We start from the raw sequence: 20,150 nt of genomic DNA, 5'->3' as shown, positions 1-20,150 counted from the left end.
GGCTCCCCCATACAATTGTTTTGTTGCTTCACCTTCCAAGACCTCTCAAAAGTCTTCCTATTTCTGTAGGCAGGCCTGCCCAGTGTCGGCATTGTGCAGCTCCACGTGTGACATTTGCCAGTGTGAGAGACTATAATCATCTCTCTGACAGTATCATGGGCAAGTGTGGCCCTGTGTGTATATGAGAGATCATAGAATCATAGAATATCAGGGTTGGAAGGGACCCCAGAAGGTCATCTAGTCCAACCCCCTGCTCGAAGCAGGACCAATTCCCAGTTAAATCATCCCAGCCAGGGCTTTGTCAAGCCTGACCTTAAAAACCTCTAAGGAAGGAGATTCTACCACCTCCCTAGGTAACGCATTCCAGTGTTTCACCACCCTCTTAGTGAAAAAGTTTTTCCTAATATCCAATCTAAACCTCCCCCACTGCAACTTGAGACCATTACTCCTCGTTCTGTCATCTGCTACCATTGAGAACAGTCTAGAGCCATCCTCTTTGGAACCCCCTTTCAGGTAGTTGAAAGCAGCTATCAAATCCCCCCTCATTCTTCTCTTCTGCAGGCTAAACAATCCCAGCTCCCTCAGCCTCTCCTCATAACTCATGTGTTCCAGTCCCCTAATAATTTTTGTTGCCCTTCGCTGGACTCTCTCCAATTTATCCACATCCTTCTTGAAGTGTGGGGCCCAAAACTGGACACAGTACTCCAGATGAGGCCTCACCAATGTCGAATAGAGGGGAACGATCACGTCCCTCGATCTGCTCGCTATGCCCCTACTTATACATCCCAAAATGCCATTGGCCTTCTTGGCAACAAGGGCACACTGCTGACTCATATCCAGCTTCTCGTCCACTGTCACCCCTAGGTCCTTTTCCGCAGAACTGCTGCCTAGCCATTCGGTCCCTAGTCTGTAGCTGTGCATTGGGTTCTTCCGTCCTAAGTGCAGGACCCTGCACTTATCCTTATTGAACCTCATCAGATTCCTTTTGGCCCAATCTTCCAATTTGTCTAGGTCCTTCTGTATCCTATCCCTCCCCTCCAGCGTATCTACCACTCCTCCCAGTTTAGTATCATCCGCAAATTTGCTGAGAGTGCAATCCACACCATCCTCCAGATCATTTATGAAGATATTGAATAAAACCGGCCCCAGGACCGACCCTTGGGGCACTCCACTTGATACCGGCTGCCAACTAGACATGGAGCCATTGATCACTACCCGTTGAGCCCGACAATCTAGCCAGCTTTCTACCCACCTTATAGATGTGGACACTCAGGCATGGTCTGGTCCTACCACTTAGGAGCAGAGGACACCAGGAGGGGGAAGATAAATGTCTCAAATGCAGATGCAGAAACTTGGCAGCAATGAATTATGGTCAGGTATCTTTTAGGTAAATTCCATGATAAAAGGTATATAAGAAGTGACTCATCTTATTTAGGCCACATACTGTGGCTTTCTTTAAGAAGCTTATATTTCATTCAGCATCCCTGGTGTAGGATTTATATCTTTAATATGGATAAATATGTCTCTAAACAGGTTGATAGTGTCACTTATAAATAATGTATAAAAGAACTATTGGTTTAACCTCTCTTCCTAACCTAATCAGAGCCGACTCCTATTTTGGAAATTTATAGGGTAATTTCTTTAAACAAATTCAGGACTTCAATTTATCCATTCACTGGTTTTCAATGCATTTAGAATCACATCCCTGTTTTAGTTCCAAATAGAACCAATATTTTAAAGACAGCTATAGAGAAATAGGATAAATTAGATTTGTTTCAAAGCTGCTAAAAGATCAGAGAGCTGACGGCTAAAGGAGTGAATGGGATTGGAAGATCATTACATGACTAATACAGAGTCTAAATGGGATAAGGTTTGAAGTGAGGGGTGGATGGGGAAGGCTATTAAAAGTTAGAATCTAAAGACAGCTGATATGCAGTAAGTAGTATTTTGACGCTGATAAATTCAAAGTGAGGGGAACAAACAGAGCTAAAAATAAGAGTGATCGGTAGTTTCTGAAAACTTCTGTCAGTAATATTTTCATAATACACTTCCATTAGGAAGCTATTTAATGGACTCCAGTACATGCCAGTATTGGGCTGGAAAGCTGGGCAATTAACTGGCAGACCATTTCCTGGGTTTAGCTAAAGGACTGTTTCATTCCCAGTCCTAACACATGTATTAAATAAGCTGCCTGGGAATGTTTGGGGGAGATGTTCAAGAAGCTGCTGCTGTATTTGGACACTCCTGAGGGAATTCTGCACCACTGGGGAAGGATAGCTCAGTGGTTTGAGCACTGGCTAAACCCAGGGCTGTGGAGTTCAATCCTTGAGGGGGTCATTTAGGGATCTGGGGGCAAAAATTGGGGATTGGTCCTGCTTTGAGCAGGGGGTTGGACTAGATGACCTCCTGAGGTCCCTTCCAACCCTGATCTTCTATGATTCTAGGACTATGAAAACGCAGAATTAATGTCCCCTGCAGACTCCCCCCCCCACCCCAAATAATTGATTCTGACAGAGAGGCAAAGGGAAGCCGTTAGCGGGGTCACATTGCAATTACACCTTTTGCCCATCAGAGGCTAATGTAGCACCAGAAGAGAGGGCAGCTGGCTCACATGCCGGAGCAGCCAGTTGCAGAGACGAAGAGGGCAGAGGCTGCTTTCCTCACATCCCCCTGCCCACAGGGCCAGGTGAGGAAGACAAGGGATATGGAGGAAGGGGGAAGGACGAGGGCTGCTGGGAGATCAAACAGACTGGGGTTCAGAAGGCCTAGGGGGAGAGACAGACAGGGGCAAGGGCACAGGACCTAGTGGGGTAACACTGAGCCAGGGGCTGAATGGGAGAGAGGATTCGGGGACACATGGGGGACAAGGGCAGTTATGCCCAGCTGAGTGCATGTGCAGGGAATCATGGGGACATATGCAGATATGCCTGGCTGAATGGGAGAGGCTAGGGGTCCAGCCAAGGTCTGCATGGGGGAGGATCTCCAATTCATTAGTAATCCCTCCCTTGCCCAAATAACTGTTCCATACTTCTCCCACCCACACCCAACAACCCTCCAGGTTCACTCCTTCCCAACAATTATTTCCCTCTCGCTCAGCTCCTCTGTTACCCCTTACTTTCCCCAAGCCTTTGCACGGCTTCTGAGGGGTGCAGGAATTATTTTCTGTATTGTAGTTTGAAGGAATTATTACTCAAAGTTCTGTATTAAATATGCCTAATAAGGAACATATTTGTCCAAAAAAAAAAAAAAGATTTCCCAAATCTGTTTTGTCTGTATTATTACAGACAAACATGCTGACAGATATTTTGAAATAAATTACCAAATGAATTGAAACTGGTGTGATTATATAGTGTTATTTTGACAAAAAATATGCAGAATTTTGCAGAATTCTAAAATATTGTGCACAGAATTTTTATTTTTTTGGTGCAGAATTCCTCCAGGAGTAATTTGGAGTCTGCCTAAGGGAGATGAACAGAACCTTCCAGAGGCTTCTGTTAAACTTTTCTACTGGCACCTCAGCCACCCCAGCAGTCCTACTTTCTCTACTCACACCCCCGCCCCCCCGCCCAAGAGAACATAAGAATGCAAGAATCATAAAGACTCCAAGAGGAGAGATAAACATAGCAGAGGCTGCATTTCTTTCTCTATTCAGTTAGGGAGAGTGAGTAAAGGTGGGAATCAATGAAGCACAGGGTCAGCTCAACAACAGACAGCAGAGCCAATAAAAAACAGCAACCCACCCTAATGAAGCCAACATTCCTCCCCCATCCCACCCCAAACTTGTCTTGCCTACGTCAGTCCAGACCCAAGTCAGACAAGCAGAGTTTAATGACAACAAAGAAGTCAGGGTTCCAGGCTAGAAACGAAAGTGAATGCTGGGAATTGGTGGTCTGAGGAGTGTTGGGGGGTAGACAGGTGTGTTGAGAGTGGAAGAGGAAAGGGCTATAGATGAACATGATGCAGGGACCAGCTGACATGTTGAAGAGGGGAAGAGAGATAAACATGGTGTTTGTGTTGGGTGAGCTGGCTGGTCAGAGATAGAGAAAAGATTAGAGAAGAGATGACTACGAGGGTATATAATAGAGGTCTATAAAATCATGAATGGTGTGGAGACAGAGAATAAGGAAGTGGTATTTACTCGTTCATGTAACATATGAACCAGGGGTCACGCAATGAAATTAATAAGCAGCAGGTTAAAAACTAACATAAAGGAAGTACTTCACACAGTGTAGCGTCAAACTCTGAAACTTGTTGCCAGGGAATGCTGTGAAGGCCAAAACTATAACTGGGTTCAAAAAAGAATTAGATAAGTTCATGGAGGATCACAAAATCATAGAACCATAGGGTTAGAAGGGACAGGTAGGGTCACCTATTCTAATCCCCTTCCAAGATGCAGGATTAGTTCTGTCTAAACCAGAGGCAGGCAAACTACGGCTCGCGGGACCGTCCTGCTCGGTCCTTGAGCTCCTGGCCGGGGAGGCTAGCCTGTGGCCTCTCCCCTGCTGTCGCCCCCTCCCCCACAGACATGCCGCCGTGCAAGCGGCATGGTAAGGGGGCAAGGAGTGCGGGTTGGATAAGGGGCAGGGGGGTTCCGGGGGGGCAGTCAGGGGACGGGGAACAGTGGATAGGGCGTGGGAGTCCCAGGGGGACTATCAGGGGACGGGAGTGTGGACAGGGGCCAGGGCAGTCAGGGGATGGGGAGCTGGGGCGGGGGGGGATAGGAGGTGGTGTCTCAGGGGGGTGGTTAGCGGTGGGAGGTCCCAGGAGGGGACAGTCAGGGGACAGGGAGCGGGGGGGCGGGGTTGGATGGGTTGGGAGTTTTGTGGGGGACAGTCAGGGGGTGTGGCGTGGCTGGGGATGGATAGGGGTCACGGCCAGGCTGTTTGGGGAGGCACAGCCTTCCCTACCCGGCCCGCCATACAGTTTTGCAACCCTGATGTGGCCGTCAGGCCAAAAAGTTTGCCCACCCCTTGTCTAAACCATCCAAGACAGATGGCTATCCATACTCCTTTTAAAAACCTCCACTGAAGGAGCTTCCATAATCTCCCTAGGCAGTCTGTACTATTGTCCCACTGTTTTTACGGTTAGGAAGTTTTTTCTGATATTTAATCTAAATCTGCTATGCTGTAGTTTGAACCCATTGCCTCTTGTCCTGACCTCTGTGGCAAAAGAGAACAACTTTTCTCCATCTTTTCTATGGCAGCCTTTCAAGTGTTTGAAGTCTGCTATAATGCTTCCCCCCCCCATCTCCTCTTTTCCAAACTAAACATACCCAGTTCTTTCAGTCTTTGCTCATAGGGCTTGCATGCCATCCCTTTGATGGTCTTTGCTACTTGCCTCTGGATTCCTCCAGTTTCTCTACATCCTTTCTATACATTGGTGACAAACTGAACACAGTACTCCAGCTGAGACCTAACCAGTGCTGAGCAGAGCAGTACTATCACTTCCCATGACTGGCATTCTATGCCTCTGTTAATGCCACCCAAAACTGCATTTGCGTTTTGCAACAGCATTGCGCTGATGACACATGCTGAAGTTGTGATCCACCACAACTCCCAGATCCTTCTCAGCAATGCTGCTGCCAAGCCAGTTATTTAGTATCCAGTGTATTTAGATTTTCAGAAAGCCTTCGACAAGGTCCCTCACCAAAGGCTATTAAGCAAAGTAAGCTTGGTAAGCAAAGTCATGGGATAAGAGGGATGGTCCTCTCATGGACGGGTAATTGGTTAAAAGATAGAAAACAAAGAGTAGGTATAAATGGTCAGTTTTCAGAATGGAGAGAAGCAAATAGTGCTGTCCCCCTGGGGTCTGTACTGGGACCAGTCCTAGTCAACATATTCATAAATAATCTGGAAAAAGGGGTAAACAGTGAGGTGACAAAATTTGCAGATGATACAAAATTACAAAAGATAGTTAAGTTTTAGGCAGACTACAAAGAGCTACAAAAAGATTTCTCAAAACTAGGTGACTGGGCAACAAAATGGCAGATGAAATTCAATGTTGATAAATGCAAAGTCATGCACACTGGAAAACATAATCCCAACTATACATATAAAATGATGGGGTCTAAATTAGCTGCTACCACTCAAAAAAGAGATCTTGGATCCATTGTGGATGGTTCTCTGAAAACACCCACTCAATGCACAGCGGCAGTCAAAAATGCAAAAAGTATGTAGCGAATCATTAAGAAAGGGATAGATAATAAGACAGAAAATATGAACTACCTCTATATAAATCCATGGTTTGCCCACATCTTGAATACTGCACGCAGATGTGATTGCCCCATAACAAAAAAGACATATTGGACGTGGAAAAGGTTCAGAAAAGGGCAACAAAAATGATTAGAGGTATGGAGCATCTGCCATGTGGGGAGAGATTAATAAAACTGGGACTTTTCGGTTTGGAAGAAAAGCCTATTAAGGGGGGATATGATAAGGGTCTATAAAATCATGACTGGTGTGGAGAAAGTAAATGAGGAAGTGTTATTTACTCCTTCTCACAACACAAGAACTGGGGGTCAGGAAATTAAATTAATAGGCAGCAGATTTAAAACAACACAAAAAGGAAGTATTTTTTTCACATAATACACAGTCCACCTGTGGAACTCCTTGCCAGAGGATGTTGTGAATGCCAAGATTATAACAGGGTTCAAAAAAGAACTACACAAATTCATGGAAGATAGATCCATCAATGGCTATTAGCCAGGATGAGCAGGGATGGTGCACCTAGCCTCTGTTTGCCAGAAGCTCAGAATGGGTGACAGGGGATGGATCACTTGATGATTATCTGTTCTGTTCATTCCCTCTGGGGCACCTGGCACTGGCCACTGTCAGAAGACAGGATACTGGGCTGGATGGACCTTTGGGCTGACCCAGTATGGCTGTTCTTATGTTATCCCCCATTAATTTTTTCTTCCCTAAGTGTAGCAACTTACATTTGTCTTTGTTGAATTTCATTTTGTTGTTTATAGCCCAGTTCTCCAATTTATCAAGATCCCTTTGAATTCTAGCTCTATCCTCCAAAGTGTTTGCAACCCCCCTAGTGCTGTGTCATTTGCAAATTTGATAGTATGCTCTATATTCTGAGACCCAGGTCATTAATAAAGATGTTAAACAACACCAGACCCAGATCAGATCCCTGTGGAACCCCACTTGAAACCTCCCTCCAATCTGACATAATTCCATTAATAGTTACTCTTTGTTTGTTTGAGGTTGTTTAACCAATTATGTATTCACTTAATAGTAGTTCTGCAAAGCCCACATTTCTCCAGCTTACTTATCAGGATGTCATGACTGTGTTAAACACCTGCTGAAGTCCAGGTATATCTCCGTATTATGTCCACCACATTCCCCCATCCATCAAACCAGTTACCCTGATAGGATAGGTCCATCAGTGACTGTTAGCCAAGACAGTCAGGGACACAATTCCATCCTCTGGTTTCCCTAAACCTCCGACTGCCAGAAGCTAGGACTGGATGACAGGGGATGGATCACTTAACAATTACCCTGTTCTGTTCATTCTCTTTGAAGTATCTAGCACGGCCCCTGTCGAAAGACAGGACACTGGGCTAGTTGGACCAGTGGTCTGATCCAGCATGGCCATTCTTATGAGGAGAAGATAGACTTGAAGAACATAGCTAGAGATGTAGAAACCATTGGTCTAGATGACCATTATTTCAACGCTGGTAGCACCTAGTCTACCTAGTGCCCTAATTGTGCTACAGAAAGTGAAAATTTTGAGCAAGCAAATACTAGTGTAGAAAAAAGCAGAGGGGTCATAAACCAGTCAGAATGAGCTGCTGGGAAATAGTATATAGTAATATCCAAAAAAAGGAGGGAATGACAACTGATTAACCAGAATGAATAACTACAGGAAATAAGGAGGAGGAGGAGGAGGAGGAGGAAGAATTCTCATCATCCTTTTTTAAGATATAGAGTTAGAGACAACAGCACTCAGGAATCTGGAATCAAAGGTAATGTGTGAGGCTTTTGACTTAGTTGGCGTAGTGCTGGGTAGCAAAAGTGTGAAACAAGGCCCAGGTGATTTTACTTTACAGACCTCCCTTGTGGAAGAAGTTACTGCGTATTCAGCAGAATGAGCTTGGGCCCTGAAGGCAGCACCTTCTTGTAAGACACTGTAATAGCAGGCTTTCAGGAATATGGAAATTGTGGCATGAGATATCTTGTAGACCCTCTTATATTGTAACTGTAGGTCATAAAAGGGCATCAGACATTCATTCTATATTGAGTTCTCATGTCCTAGTAGTAAATTAGATCTCTAACAAATCCAAGGAATGCAGACCATTATCCTTGGGTTTGGAGCTAATGGAAACTTGGAGCAAATACAGATTTTCAGATTTGCACCAGTGAAAAGCATTTCCCTATTTCTCTGCTCGGCCTGGATAATGGAGACTTTGGAGGATTATGGAAGTATTTCTTTCACTGGGAGGATGAACCTACCATGAATTTAGGTTGATAAAAATGTAAAATTAAAACACAGATTTTCTTTCCACAGTAGCAATTTTAGACATGAAAATGAAGGTTTGGGTTTTTGTTTGTTTGTTTTTGTTTTTTAACACAGTTCATTAATTCAACATTTCCCTAGAAGAAAAAGTGATAAAAATGAGATATGGACTATCTTTATGAAACTTATTATCTAAACAGCTTAACCAAACTTGCAATTCTTTTGTAAAAGGGATTATATTTACCTTAGTAACAGCCTTTGAAGAAAAGGTAACATCATCAAGGAAAGTGACAATATCTCCTGGGTAGAGTCTATCAAAGTACTTTGCACACACATCATATGCACTTAACCACTCTGGTGTTGTTTCTGGTGTTTTTTTAATGAGCTTGCGATCTCCATTCCAGAAGAGTTTTTGTAACCAGATGGTGTAAACAGAGCTTGGAGAGAGCATACTACCATCTTTCTCAGGGATTTTGGGAGCGAGTTTGGAAATGGATAAGATGTTCTGACTTGTAAGGATGGGCTCCAATACTCCCAAAGGGCTTACATTTTCATCTGTTAGTTTTTTGTAATTGAGATCTATTGGCAGAAAGAGAAAAACAAAAGTAGTTATTAACATTGCACCTATTCAACAGGTAGGACTGTAACTGGCATTCTACCTACAAAAAAAAAAAAAAACAAGGACTGAAAGAGCACTGACAGAACTATCATCTCCACAGCTTTTCTAGACAAAGTCCATTCTAACTTAGGGTTGATGCATTTTGTCAGACTGTACTGTAGAAAGGGCTGTTGATGCCTCTACGTGCTGATAATCAATGGGTTTAAACTCCTAGTGATAACAAACTGTCAAGAAACATTAGCACTTTTTTTTTATTATTCAAGTCCCACACCAAGTACATATACATATATGTGTTTATCCACAGAGAAGCAAGTGCATATACAGATACATCTCTGGCTACAAATATATATAAATTCCTGTAAAGCCTACAAAACCTGAATTTCCACCTCTGCATTCACTGACAAAAAGTAGGATTTTACCAAGGGAAAACTAACACGCATGAGCTATCTCACTGTAAAAAGAGTGGAGACAAGACACTAGTTTTACAGAGACATAAACTAGGCAAGGTCACCCATTGCCAGGGGGTAGTACTGACTTTCCCTGGCTACCTCGTGAAAAGAACTACAAATGCCTTGTCTCCATTTAGGATTTTACAGTGAGATAACAATCATATTAGTTATCTTGCTGTAAAAACAGTGTGTGTCAGTGAAGACAAAGACTTAGTGTGCCCATCTATGAAGAAAAGTAAACAAGCCCTGCTCTGTCCAAAAACCATAACCCTGAGAGATTGGTGGAACATCTTCAGTAGCATTACTTTACACTATAGCCCTTCCACTCAGCCCCATACCCTCTCTTGCCAGATATATGTTTATCTACATCCTTCAAACATTTTGCTTTCACTTGGGCCCTTCTGGAAAGGCTTACACATGCTTAACTTTCAGGAGTCTCCTTGAGCTCAGGGAGCCTTAGGTCATGTCTACACTTACTTGGGATCAGCACTGCTGCAACTGATGTACCGGGGGAAGATTTAGTGGGTCTAGCGAAGACCCACTAAATCGACTGCAGAGCCCTCTCCTGCTGACTCCAGTACTCCACTGGAATGAGAGGAGTAAGGTAAGTCGATGGGAGAAACTCTCCCGTTGACGCAGCGTGGTGCAGACACTACAGTAAGTCGACCTAAGCTACGTTGACTCCAGCTATGGTATTCATGTAGCTGGAATAGTGTAACTTAGGTTGACTTACCCTGGTAGTGTAGACAAGGCCTTAAACTGTAAGCTCCTCAGGGCAGGGACTTCGTCTTTTGTCTTTACAATTCTATGCACGTTTATGGTGGTGTACAAATAATAATACCATGACTGTGGTAAATGGGAAAAAAAAAATCCCTAGCAACAGGGCAAGATTAAGATTAAAGGTGCAAGTACACAGCAGCCAAGAAATGCAAATGTTAAAACTACTCCCACAACCATAATTCAGCCATCATATAATACTGTGATATACATTAACAACAAATCAATAATATATTAAAAATTTATATAAAAAAGACAACAGATTAGAATACTATTTACACCATGACAAAGATAAAGTTGTTGGAACAATCTTAACTTTTATAATTTCCTGACTTCTGAATGCTTATTATTTCAGCAGTAGTGTTATAACACTTGTTTTTAACATTTAATTTCCCAATTTAGAACAAACACACACACAGAAATAAAGAAATCTACATATGTTCCGCTTTGGAACTTTTAAAATTCTTCAATCTTGGGCCTATGCTAATGGCTTTTCACAGCTGTCTCTTCTGTGAAGTTTATGAGTTCTGCAAGCTCCCAGCCTCAACTCTGCTACTAATGGAGCTGCATCTACTTAATGACAAAAAAGCAAAGGAGAGACAAACAGAAAAAGTGCTATTTTTAACAAGATTCATAACATTTCTTCAGACACATTAGTTTTTTAAATGCAATATATGTCTGGAAATCAATCACATTTTGATGTTTCTAGGCTTAGCCAAGTAAATCATTCAAAAGCAAAATTTTGATCATGATTTTTTAAAATGAACATTTAATTGAGAATATCAGAGAAAAAAATTGCTCAAACTTTCAAAAAATCACCTTTGGACTTACAAAAAACAAAAATTTGGCTTAAATTTTATTGTGAAAGATATGAGCAATTGAAAAGGGGGAGTGTGAGCTGCTAGTACCATGGGTGAAGTAAACGTGTGTGTACATATGTATTTTATATACATATTGCACATAAAGCTGTAGTACAAGACCATTATTAAGGCTGCAAAGTCAAATACTCAAAAGTTAGGAAATACCACAAATCTATTTGTACAACCTTAATTTGGCCCTTTGTGTGTATTTGTTATGATAGATTTTAATTTCATGATTAAATGCTATTTTTTCCACAGGACCCCTGCCTCGTTCAGTGAATAGACAAACTGCTCACTGAATGAGTAGTATTCAATATTCTGTTTTGTCCCCATAGTTAAATGTGTGGCCTCAGGCCTTAATTCACAGCACACTGTTCAAACCCTGCTATAAAGACAGAATTATTAATATCCTCATGTCTTTCCTATGGCCTTCATTACTATAGCATCTCAATGCTTAATTAATCAATCCATCTTCACAACACCCCTGTGCAATAAGGGAGTATTATTATCTCCACATAACAACTGGGGGGTTGAGGCACAGAGATTAAGGTCAAACAGTACACTACTTTTGGGTGCTCAACCTGAGAAGCCTTTAAGACTTGATTTTTTTAAAAAGAGTTCTTAGCGTTATAAAGCACTGTGTACATTTAAAACATTGACTTCGGTTGTAGCTGTGACTAAGCGCCTCTGCAAATCAGACCTCATGTGACCAAGTTGAGCACTGAAAAAATGAGGAACACAAACAATTAGTGGGAACCTCTGAAAAGTTTACTTTAAGTGACTTGCTTAGCTTCACATAGGAACTCTCTGGCAGTGGCCGGGATAGAATCCAATTATCCAACGCAGCATTTGACTGATTTAACCATGAGACAGTCCTTTTTCGTCCTGCAATCCCCTGTATTATTCACAACACGCCTTCCAATTTCTGCAGCATGAGACAGGAGTCCTAAGACAGCACCTCATTTACTATGCAACCCTCATTCATCCCCAGAGCAGCTCCATTCTGTGTATTGAAATGTTTTCTAAAAACATTCAGCTTGAGGAAGACACCTATCATGTCAAGTTTCAAACCAAACAATTACAATTTGGCAAAGTTATACACAACTGAAAAGAGGGTCTTATAATAGGAAGTGTCAGGCAACTTTAATAATGCGGACACTATTAGCCCTGCTTAAAAATATAATTACATAAATGCCTGTTGCCAGGCTGGATGAAAAATAATAGTTAAAATTATATCCCTTTCTGAGGAATAAAGTAATATCAAACAACATTATTTTAAAAATTATGAACTTTAAAAAGAAAAATGCTTAACATCTATGAAATTATGTATTATGTAATTAAGATTTTTGATAGGCACACCAATACACAGAATGCATTTTAGGTAGTTTTACAAGAGCAGATTTTACATAAACTGCATTTCTGTCCACAGTATGTTATTCAAGTGCTTGTTTTTGTTTTTTAAGATTCTTCATACACTGTAATCCGTATTTTCACAGAATGGAGAATTTCATTTTAATTACAGAAAGAGACATTTCATATTTACATAACATTTTTATAAGCTAAAATATTTAACATTTACTAGACTAGAAATATTAAAACACTTTAATTTTTTTTCAGCAATGCATTTTGCTGTAGCTTGCCATGAAAGACTAATCTAAACATGCAATAAATCCAAAGACAAGGTTAATTTTCCTCTGAGGCATAAGAAACCTATTGAGCTCCCTGCATCTATCTGATTTGTTTATAAAAGAGCACCTGATAATTTGAAACTAGAAAGTGTGACCTTGTCAATACTCAGAAAACTGAATAAATGTGATAAGTAACTACAGCTATAGAGTACAAAACCAATAAATCTCATACCTGGTGCAATGGCCTTGAATTTTTTCAGCAGCCGTATGTGAGTTTCAGGTTTGATAGCATGCTTTACAAATTCTGAACAACCACAGTTTTCAAGGAGAGTAAAATAATAAAGCAACCGCTGGTGATCTATGCCTTCAATACCCGGGTAAACATATTTGACCATGTGTTCATGTAGGGCTTCAGGGTTGGTTTTCAAAGTCTCAAAGAGACCAAGACTTTGTGCTCTGTCTTCTATTTCTCCAGTAGATAAGCTGTGTGTAAAACAAATATTGTTTTAAAGGTTAGACACTCAAGTAAATTAAATACCTCTTGTATTAGAATGCATACGAGACATGATAACTCATTTTTTTCCCTTAAGCAGAAAGGTTCAATTTCGTAACAGATTCTGAAGTGTGAATACTACTTTATGTACATATGTCTGACGGGTAAAAACTGATCACAAATATTTAAGAAATTCTGAAATAATTCATGCTCTTGCAACAAGAAGACAAGAGGCTAGGTAATAAACTACTTATTTAGACATGTATATAGAGCGTCATATTAGTTACAACAGAATATTTCATACTTTTACATTCCAATGTCATCAAAAGATATTGGATCACCATTTCCATAAAAACAATCTATTTTCAGGTTTTATAGTTTGCTGCATAAATTCAACTTAAAGATGAAACTTGGCGGGGGGGGTTCTCCATCACGGAGCAAGATTTTGGCTGAATTTAAGTTTTAAAAGGGTAAGAAAATGGAGCTTTTATAGTTCAATTTTTTTTTAAATTATCCATTTAAAAAAGTAATTATTCCGTATTATGAATTGCCTGATTTTGCTATCCACATTTTTTTTAAATGGCAAAAACCTTCACATTATAAAAAAGGAATGTGCACATGCATGGGCATAAGCAGCAGAATTAGGATATTCATTAGCGACATGGCACCTATGCACTTGAAGCATGATTATTAATGCTTTAGATGTACAATACAGTCAGAGAACTTGGTCAGTAAAGGGAAATGGTAATGGCATATCTTTAGGTCATTTTTTTGATTCAGTAATGACCAGAAAGTTAATATCTGCTGGACTGTTGGTGACATGGCAAATGACTTAGGCCAGGATGCTACAAGATTCTCCATGTGGAACGTGCTAGACTGAGTCTTTGTTGATTTTATAACAGTTTATACTAGCAATAGATGATGTTGATAGATAATGCTTAGACCAGAGTATCCATTCCCCTGCAAGTGTAGCACATAGTCATCATACAGAGGTTACCTTCAGATAGCCTAATCTCTCAAATACATTCAGTCACTGTTAGCACATTGACGCATTTCCCCATAAATTTAATGCACATGAAGATTCAGCTATCCTCTCATGCCTCATGGTGAGCCTCATGCAACAGTTTTGAGAAACATCTATGGACAGGATGAAGAAACCTGCTGTATTACTGCCCATTCTGTACCTACTCTCTGTAGAGCCACTTTCCACGTCTGTCAACCTGCCAGTGATACTCATTACATTTAACTGAAAATGAAAATGACACTTAGAATACCAGGAAGGCCAGAGATCTCTTGAAATAGCTTAGTACAGATAAGAACAACTAAACAACGTTAAATACAAATGCAGGCAGAATTAAAGCCACAACCGAAAATGTCTAGAATACGCTGAAAATGTAAATTTGACAAGCTCAAATCTGAAGAATTTAACCCACAATACATTTCCACTATAGTATAGGAACACATTCAAATTTAAGGGCTGTAGCTTTTTTTCTCTTACTTTTTTTGAGAGAGAAAAATTCAGACTGTTCCTCCATCTTCAGACCTCTCCACTCCATACATAAGTAGTTTTATCTCTTATGTCTCATGTTTTATAAAATACGATAATTTTTTCATGCATTTTAATTAATAGTTAATGTTAAAAGGGGTGCAAGTGGTACTGAAAGGTATAGCTCCATAAATTATTTCAAATGTAAAGCCAACATCTTCATTTTTTTTTTTAACTGAAATTGGTTTAGTTGTGAATTTCAAAACAAGAGATAAGAATTGACCTGGTTCATTGCTTTTGTTCTGTATTTATACCGAGAGCCAGATGCACTGCCATCTGAACCTGCTATAAGGAAAATTGGCATAGCCTCTTATTGTTCCATCTTACTCATTTTTAAAAAGGGGTGTATAGTATTCGCCTGCCTCACAAGGTTCTTGTTATGCGTATGTGATGAATTCAAACCAATTAGAATTAGAAACAAAGGTATCATAAGAACATAAGAATGGCCATACTGGGTCAGACCAAAGGTCCATCCAGCCCAGTATCCTGTCTACCGACAGTGGCCAATGCCAGGTGCCCCAGAGGGAGTGAACCTAACAGGTAATGGTCTAGTGATCTCTCTCCTGCCATCCATCTCCACCCTCTGACAAAAAAGGCTAGGGACACCATTCCTTACCCATCCTGGTTAATAGCCATTAATAGACTTAACCTCCATGAATTGATCCAGTTCTCCTTTAAACCCTGTTATAGTCCTAGCCTTCACAACCTTCTCAGGCAAGGAGTTCCACAGGTTGACCATGCGCTGAGTGAAGAAGAAATTCCTTTTATTTGTTTTAAACCTGCTACCCATTAATTTCATTTGGTGGCCCCTCGTTCTTATATTATGGGAACAAGTAAATAACTTTTCCTTATTCACTTTCTCCACCACACTCATGATTTTATATACCTCTATCATATCCCCCCTTAGTCTCCTCTTTTCCAAGCTGAAAAGTCCTAACCTCTTTAAGCTCTCCCCATATGGGACCCGTTCCAAACCCCTAACCATTTTAGTTGCCCTTTTCTGAACCTTTTCTAATGCCAGTATATCTTTTTTGAGATGAGGGGACCACATCTGTACGCAGTATTCAAGATGTGGGCGTACCATGGATTTATATAAGGGCAATAAGATATTCTCCGTCTTATTCTCTATCCCTTTTTTAATGATTCCTAACATCCCGCTTGCTTTTTTGACTGCCGCTGCACACTGCGTGGACGTCTTCAGAGAACTATCCACGATGACTCCAAGATCTTTCTCCTGATTAGCTGTAGCTAAATTAGCCCCCATCATAGTGTATGCATAGTTGGGGTTATTTTTTCCAATGTGCATTACTTTACATTTATCCTTTTTTAAACCAATATAACCAAGAGTTGGACATAATCTCCTAAACTGGACCCAGTTCTGTGAAGTTGCTACAAAGATGAAAGGTGTTCCTATAAAAAATTAGAACCTCACGTGACTCTATATACATATTATATAAATACATAAATATATATAAATAAATAAATGAAAAGGCACAGTGACAACTACTAGGAATCTGATCCTACTGTCATTGAAGTCAGTGAAATTACTATGATTGACTTTAATGCAAAGAGGATCAAGCCCTATATGAAGAAGTTGAAGCTTATGTAATATGAGTGTAATTCCTGTGCATGCTGATCAATTATAACTAAGGTTAAGATTTTGTCATGGGTATTGTTAGTAAATATCACAGACAGGTCATGGGCAATAAACAAAAATTCACGAAAGCCTGCGATCTGTCCCAGACTTTCTCTAAAAGTGGAGGTGGGGAGAGGAATGACATTAACAATCGGGGACGCTGGACGCTGCTCCAGGCGGGGCTGCCCCCAGCTGCTGCTCTAGGCACAAACACAGCTCCTGGCTGCGGCTCCAGCCCTTGGGTGGCTACCACTGTGGCTGGGTCAGCTTTGTCGACAGACTGCTAACTTCGGTGGGGCTAGACAGCTGTTCCAGCCCTGCTGCTCTGGTACAGGCTGAAGCCAAAGAAGTCATGGAGGTCCTTTAAAGTCACGCAATCCATGGCCTCCGTGACAAAATTGTATCCTTAATTATAAATAACTTGGCATCAGCCAGATGTATTCCCCAATACAATCTTATATTTCATATATCATGACATTGTCAGTAGACATACAAAAGTATGACCTTTTTAACTTAATCAATATTCTAAAATTCACACACATTTAAATTGTTTTTAGCACAACACCTGTTTCTCCAACAAAATTCAGACAATTTGTATTTAGTAGTGTTAGATACATAGATGTGATAGCAATATTCTTTTAGGTTACATTTTCTCCCACTTTTCTCTACTGTTAACAACACATGCAATGAATATGGAAATTGAATAACCATCATGAAATCCTCAGGAATGAAGCATATACATTTCTGTGTCATTTAATAGGCCCACTGCATCCTGCCGGCATGCATGAATTTGGAGAAGCACAAGAACCTTCTAGAACTGCTTGAGGAATATAACTGTTTTCAAAATTCTATAAAATATTTAATGCCTTAGACATTAGTGAGTTGACACTCATTTGGAAAAAAGTAATTCCATATCATAAGATGATTTTAAGAAGCTAAGGCATGAGAAGAAATGCTTTGCATTTAGTGATGTTAGGGCTTTGTGAAAACAGAGGCCTAAACACTGAATAAACCATAGGAACTTGTACTTTGATCCAAAGCCCAAAAGGCTGAATAAGAACAACAATGGAGGTGTAGATTGGAGCTCATGAAGCCTTAAAGAGCCTTTCTACCTTTCCTCCATTAATCCTCTTATGGGTTGTTAAGGAAGGCCTGATTAAAATGTAAATATATGGAAAATGTGAAGCATGCTATGTGGAAGTAAAACAAATCTAGTAAACAAAAGCTGCTTCTTTCTGCCATGAAAATTCTCTTGGAATGGGTCATACCTCAATGGAACAGAACTGTAAATTAATTCAGATGAGTCTCAACACTTACCCACTATCAGTGAACAGAAACTCAAGATGTGTCATATAAACTTCCCAAAGCGGAACACTGTAACGCTGAGCCAAGGAAAGAGCGATCTTGTACACATTTTCTTCAAGTGTTCTTGTTAGGGGAGAACCATAAAACACAGCAAGAGAAAACAAAATAACTGGTCACACTAAGATGCTTAGAAAAAAAGTCAGAGAAAAATACTTAAGATAGAAAAGGCATTGTTGCTCTGCAAACCTTCCCCACCGCCCCCATGCACACACACTGAGAAACAACAATTAAATTTGGTTTTACTTCTTTGTTTTATTCTCAAAAGTAAAACAGATTAAAATTCTATCATTCTGTAATTGTTTGTACTGGATAAATAAAAATTCCCATAGGTATAGGTATTAAAATATTAGAGAGAGATTTTCAAAGATACAAATAGAAGTTATATAAATGTACACAAACTTGTTTATCTTAGTGATTGGCTAAACAAGAAGTAGGACTGAGTGGACTTATAGGCTCTAACGTTTTATATTGTTTTATTTTTGAGTGCAGTTATGTAACAAAAAATATACATTTGTAAGTTTGCACTACAGTTCTTGTATGAGGTGAATTGAAAAATACTATTTCTTTTATCATTTTTACAGTGCAAATATTTGTAATAAAAATAATAATATAAAGCAAGCACTATACAATTTATATTCTGTGTTGTAAATTGAAATCAAATATTTGAAAATGTAGAAAAACATCCCAAATATTTAATAAATTTCAATTGGTATTCTATTGTTTAACAGTGTGATTAAAACCACGATTAATTGCAATTAATTTTCTTCAGTTAATTGCGTGAGTTAACTGCGATTAATCGACAGTCCTTACTCTCTCTCTATATATATACAGTTTTATTGAGGAGCAGTTTCTTTTGGGGGTTTTTGGACTTAACCCTGATTCAAGGGATATAATAGAGACAGGGGCGGGTAGCTCTGCCTATAAAGATCACCCAACACTTTCCATTTTCTCAGTTGCTTATAGGTTTGCTAAACTTTAAAGTTTGGAGTAAAATTATCTATGCTAGTTGTCTGACTCAGGCTGACATTATTTTGGAAAATTTCAGCCCAAATGGTTCAGCCATTTTGGAGAACAAGGCTAGGGAAAAATATATTTTCCCCATATTAATCAATACTAGTGACCCTTCCTGAACAGCTCTAGTGTCCCCATGCTTTGGAACAGGGACTGGGACGAGAATCCTGAGAAGTGGAGATGGACTGATTAGGTAAGGAAAATGGGACTGCAAGGAAGAGCCGGGGGGGAAAGATAGCACTAGGAAGGAACAGTTGTGATCCTCTAGCTTGACCTCCTGCAGAACATAGGACTTCCTTGAATTAATTTCTGCTTCAAATCAAATAGTTGTGTCTGAAGATGAGTATATCTTTTAGAAAAAGATCCAATCCAGATTTAAAGATTTCCAGTGATGGAGAATTGACCACAACCCTCCGTTTGTTGTTTTGATGGTTAATTACCCTCACTGTTAAAACTTGGGCCTTATAAATTTGTCTAGTTTCAAATTCCAGCCATTGGATCTTGTTATACTTTGTCGGCAAGACTGGCTACCCCGTTTCAGAATTGTTCCTCTGTAGGGATAGATCAAATCACTAAGGCCCATAACCCGAGTGTCATCTTCAACTTGGACCTCTCTCTAGGTACACACATCTAGGCTGTGTCTAAATCTTGCATATTCTTTCTCCATAAAATCTCTACGATACAGCCTTTCCTAACCACCCATACAGCTAGGCTTTCATAATCTCACGTCTCAATTACTGCTATACCCTTTTCTCTAGCCAAGACAAATGCAATCTTGCCCCACTCATATCCATTTAGAATGCCGCTGCAAAGATCATTCTCCTAGCCCATCACTTAGATGATGTAATTTCCCTCCTTCCATCTCTTCAACTGGGTTCCCCTTTTCTATCACATAAAATATAAGCTGCTTGTCTTCACTTTCAAGCCCTTCATGGCTTACCCCCATTTTACCTATCATCTCTCACTCACAATCAAAATGTGGACTCCTGCCTCTGACTGGCCAATGATGCCAGCCTCGATCATTTGTTAAATTTTGAAACAAGCACTTTTATGCTTTCTTCCATGCCACCCCGCACATTTGCTCCCTGTAATCATCTGTGAAGTGACCTCACTGTCCTCCTTAAAATGTTCCTTTGCCATGATGCATACAATAAACTTGACAACAGTTAGGACACTGACACGTTGATGCCATAGCCTACCGTGGTGATCAATACTGTCCCACTGTTCCCTTGTAGTTCCCTGTCTATCTGAATCTATCTAGGTATAAGGCAAGAGACAATAGATTTCTAGCTCTTTGGGGCTT

The 20,150-nt window shown here is 40.3% G+C and overlaps 1 protein-coding gene across 4 annotated transcripts in view; it reads right to left on the bottom strand.

Annotated features, from left to right (window-relative positions):
* Window positions 1-20,150, bottom strand: part of NBAS (NBAS subunit of NRZ tethering complex) — a 406,507-nt gene that overhangs the window by 116,332 nt on the left and 270,025 nt on the right. For all 4 annotated transcript variants that reach the window (XR_012157919.1, XM_073335981.1, XM_073335983.1 and 1 more), the window contains exons 42-44: window positions 17,789-17,899; window positions 13,029-13,279; window positions 8,708-9,042 (exon numbers count right to left, since the gene is read on the bottom strand). Coding sequence is in view for 3 of the 4 variants with exons in the window: in XM_073335981.1 (XP_073192082.1) it covers window positions 8,708-9,042; window positions 13,029-13,279; window positions 17,789-17,899 (697 nt within the window). In the remaining variant the exon portion in view is untranslated. The remainder of the gene's footprint in view (window positions 1-8,707; window positions 9,043-13,028; window positions 13,280-17,788; window positions 17,900-20,150) is intronic.

Source organism: Lepidochelys kempii, chromosome 3 (genome assembly GCF_965140265.1).
Source record: "Lepidochelys kempii isolate rLepKem1 chromosome 3, rLepKem1.hap2, whole genome shotgun sequence".
Taxonomy (NCBI): Eukaryota; Metazoa; Chordata; order Testudines; family Cheloniidae; genus Lepidochelys; species Lepidochelys kempii.
This window is presented reverse-complemented; position numbering and strand designations above follow the sequence as displayed.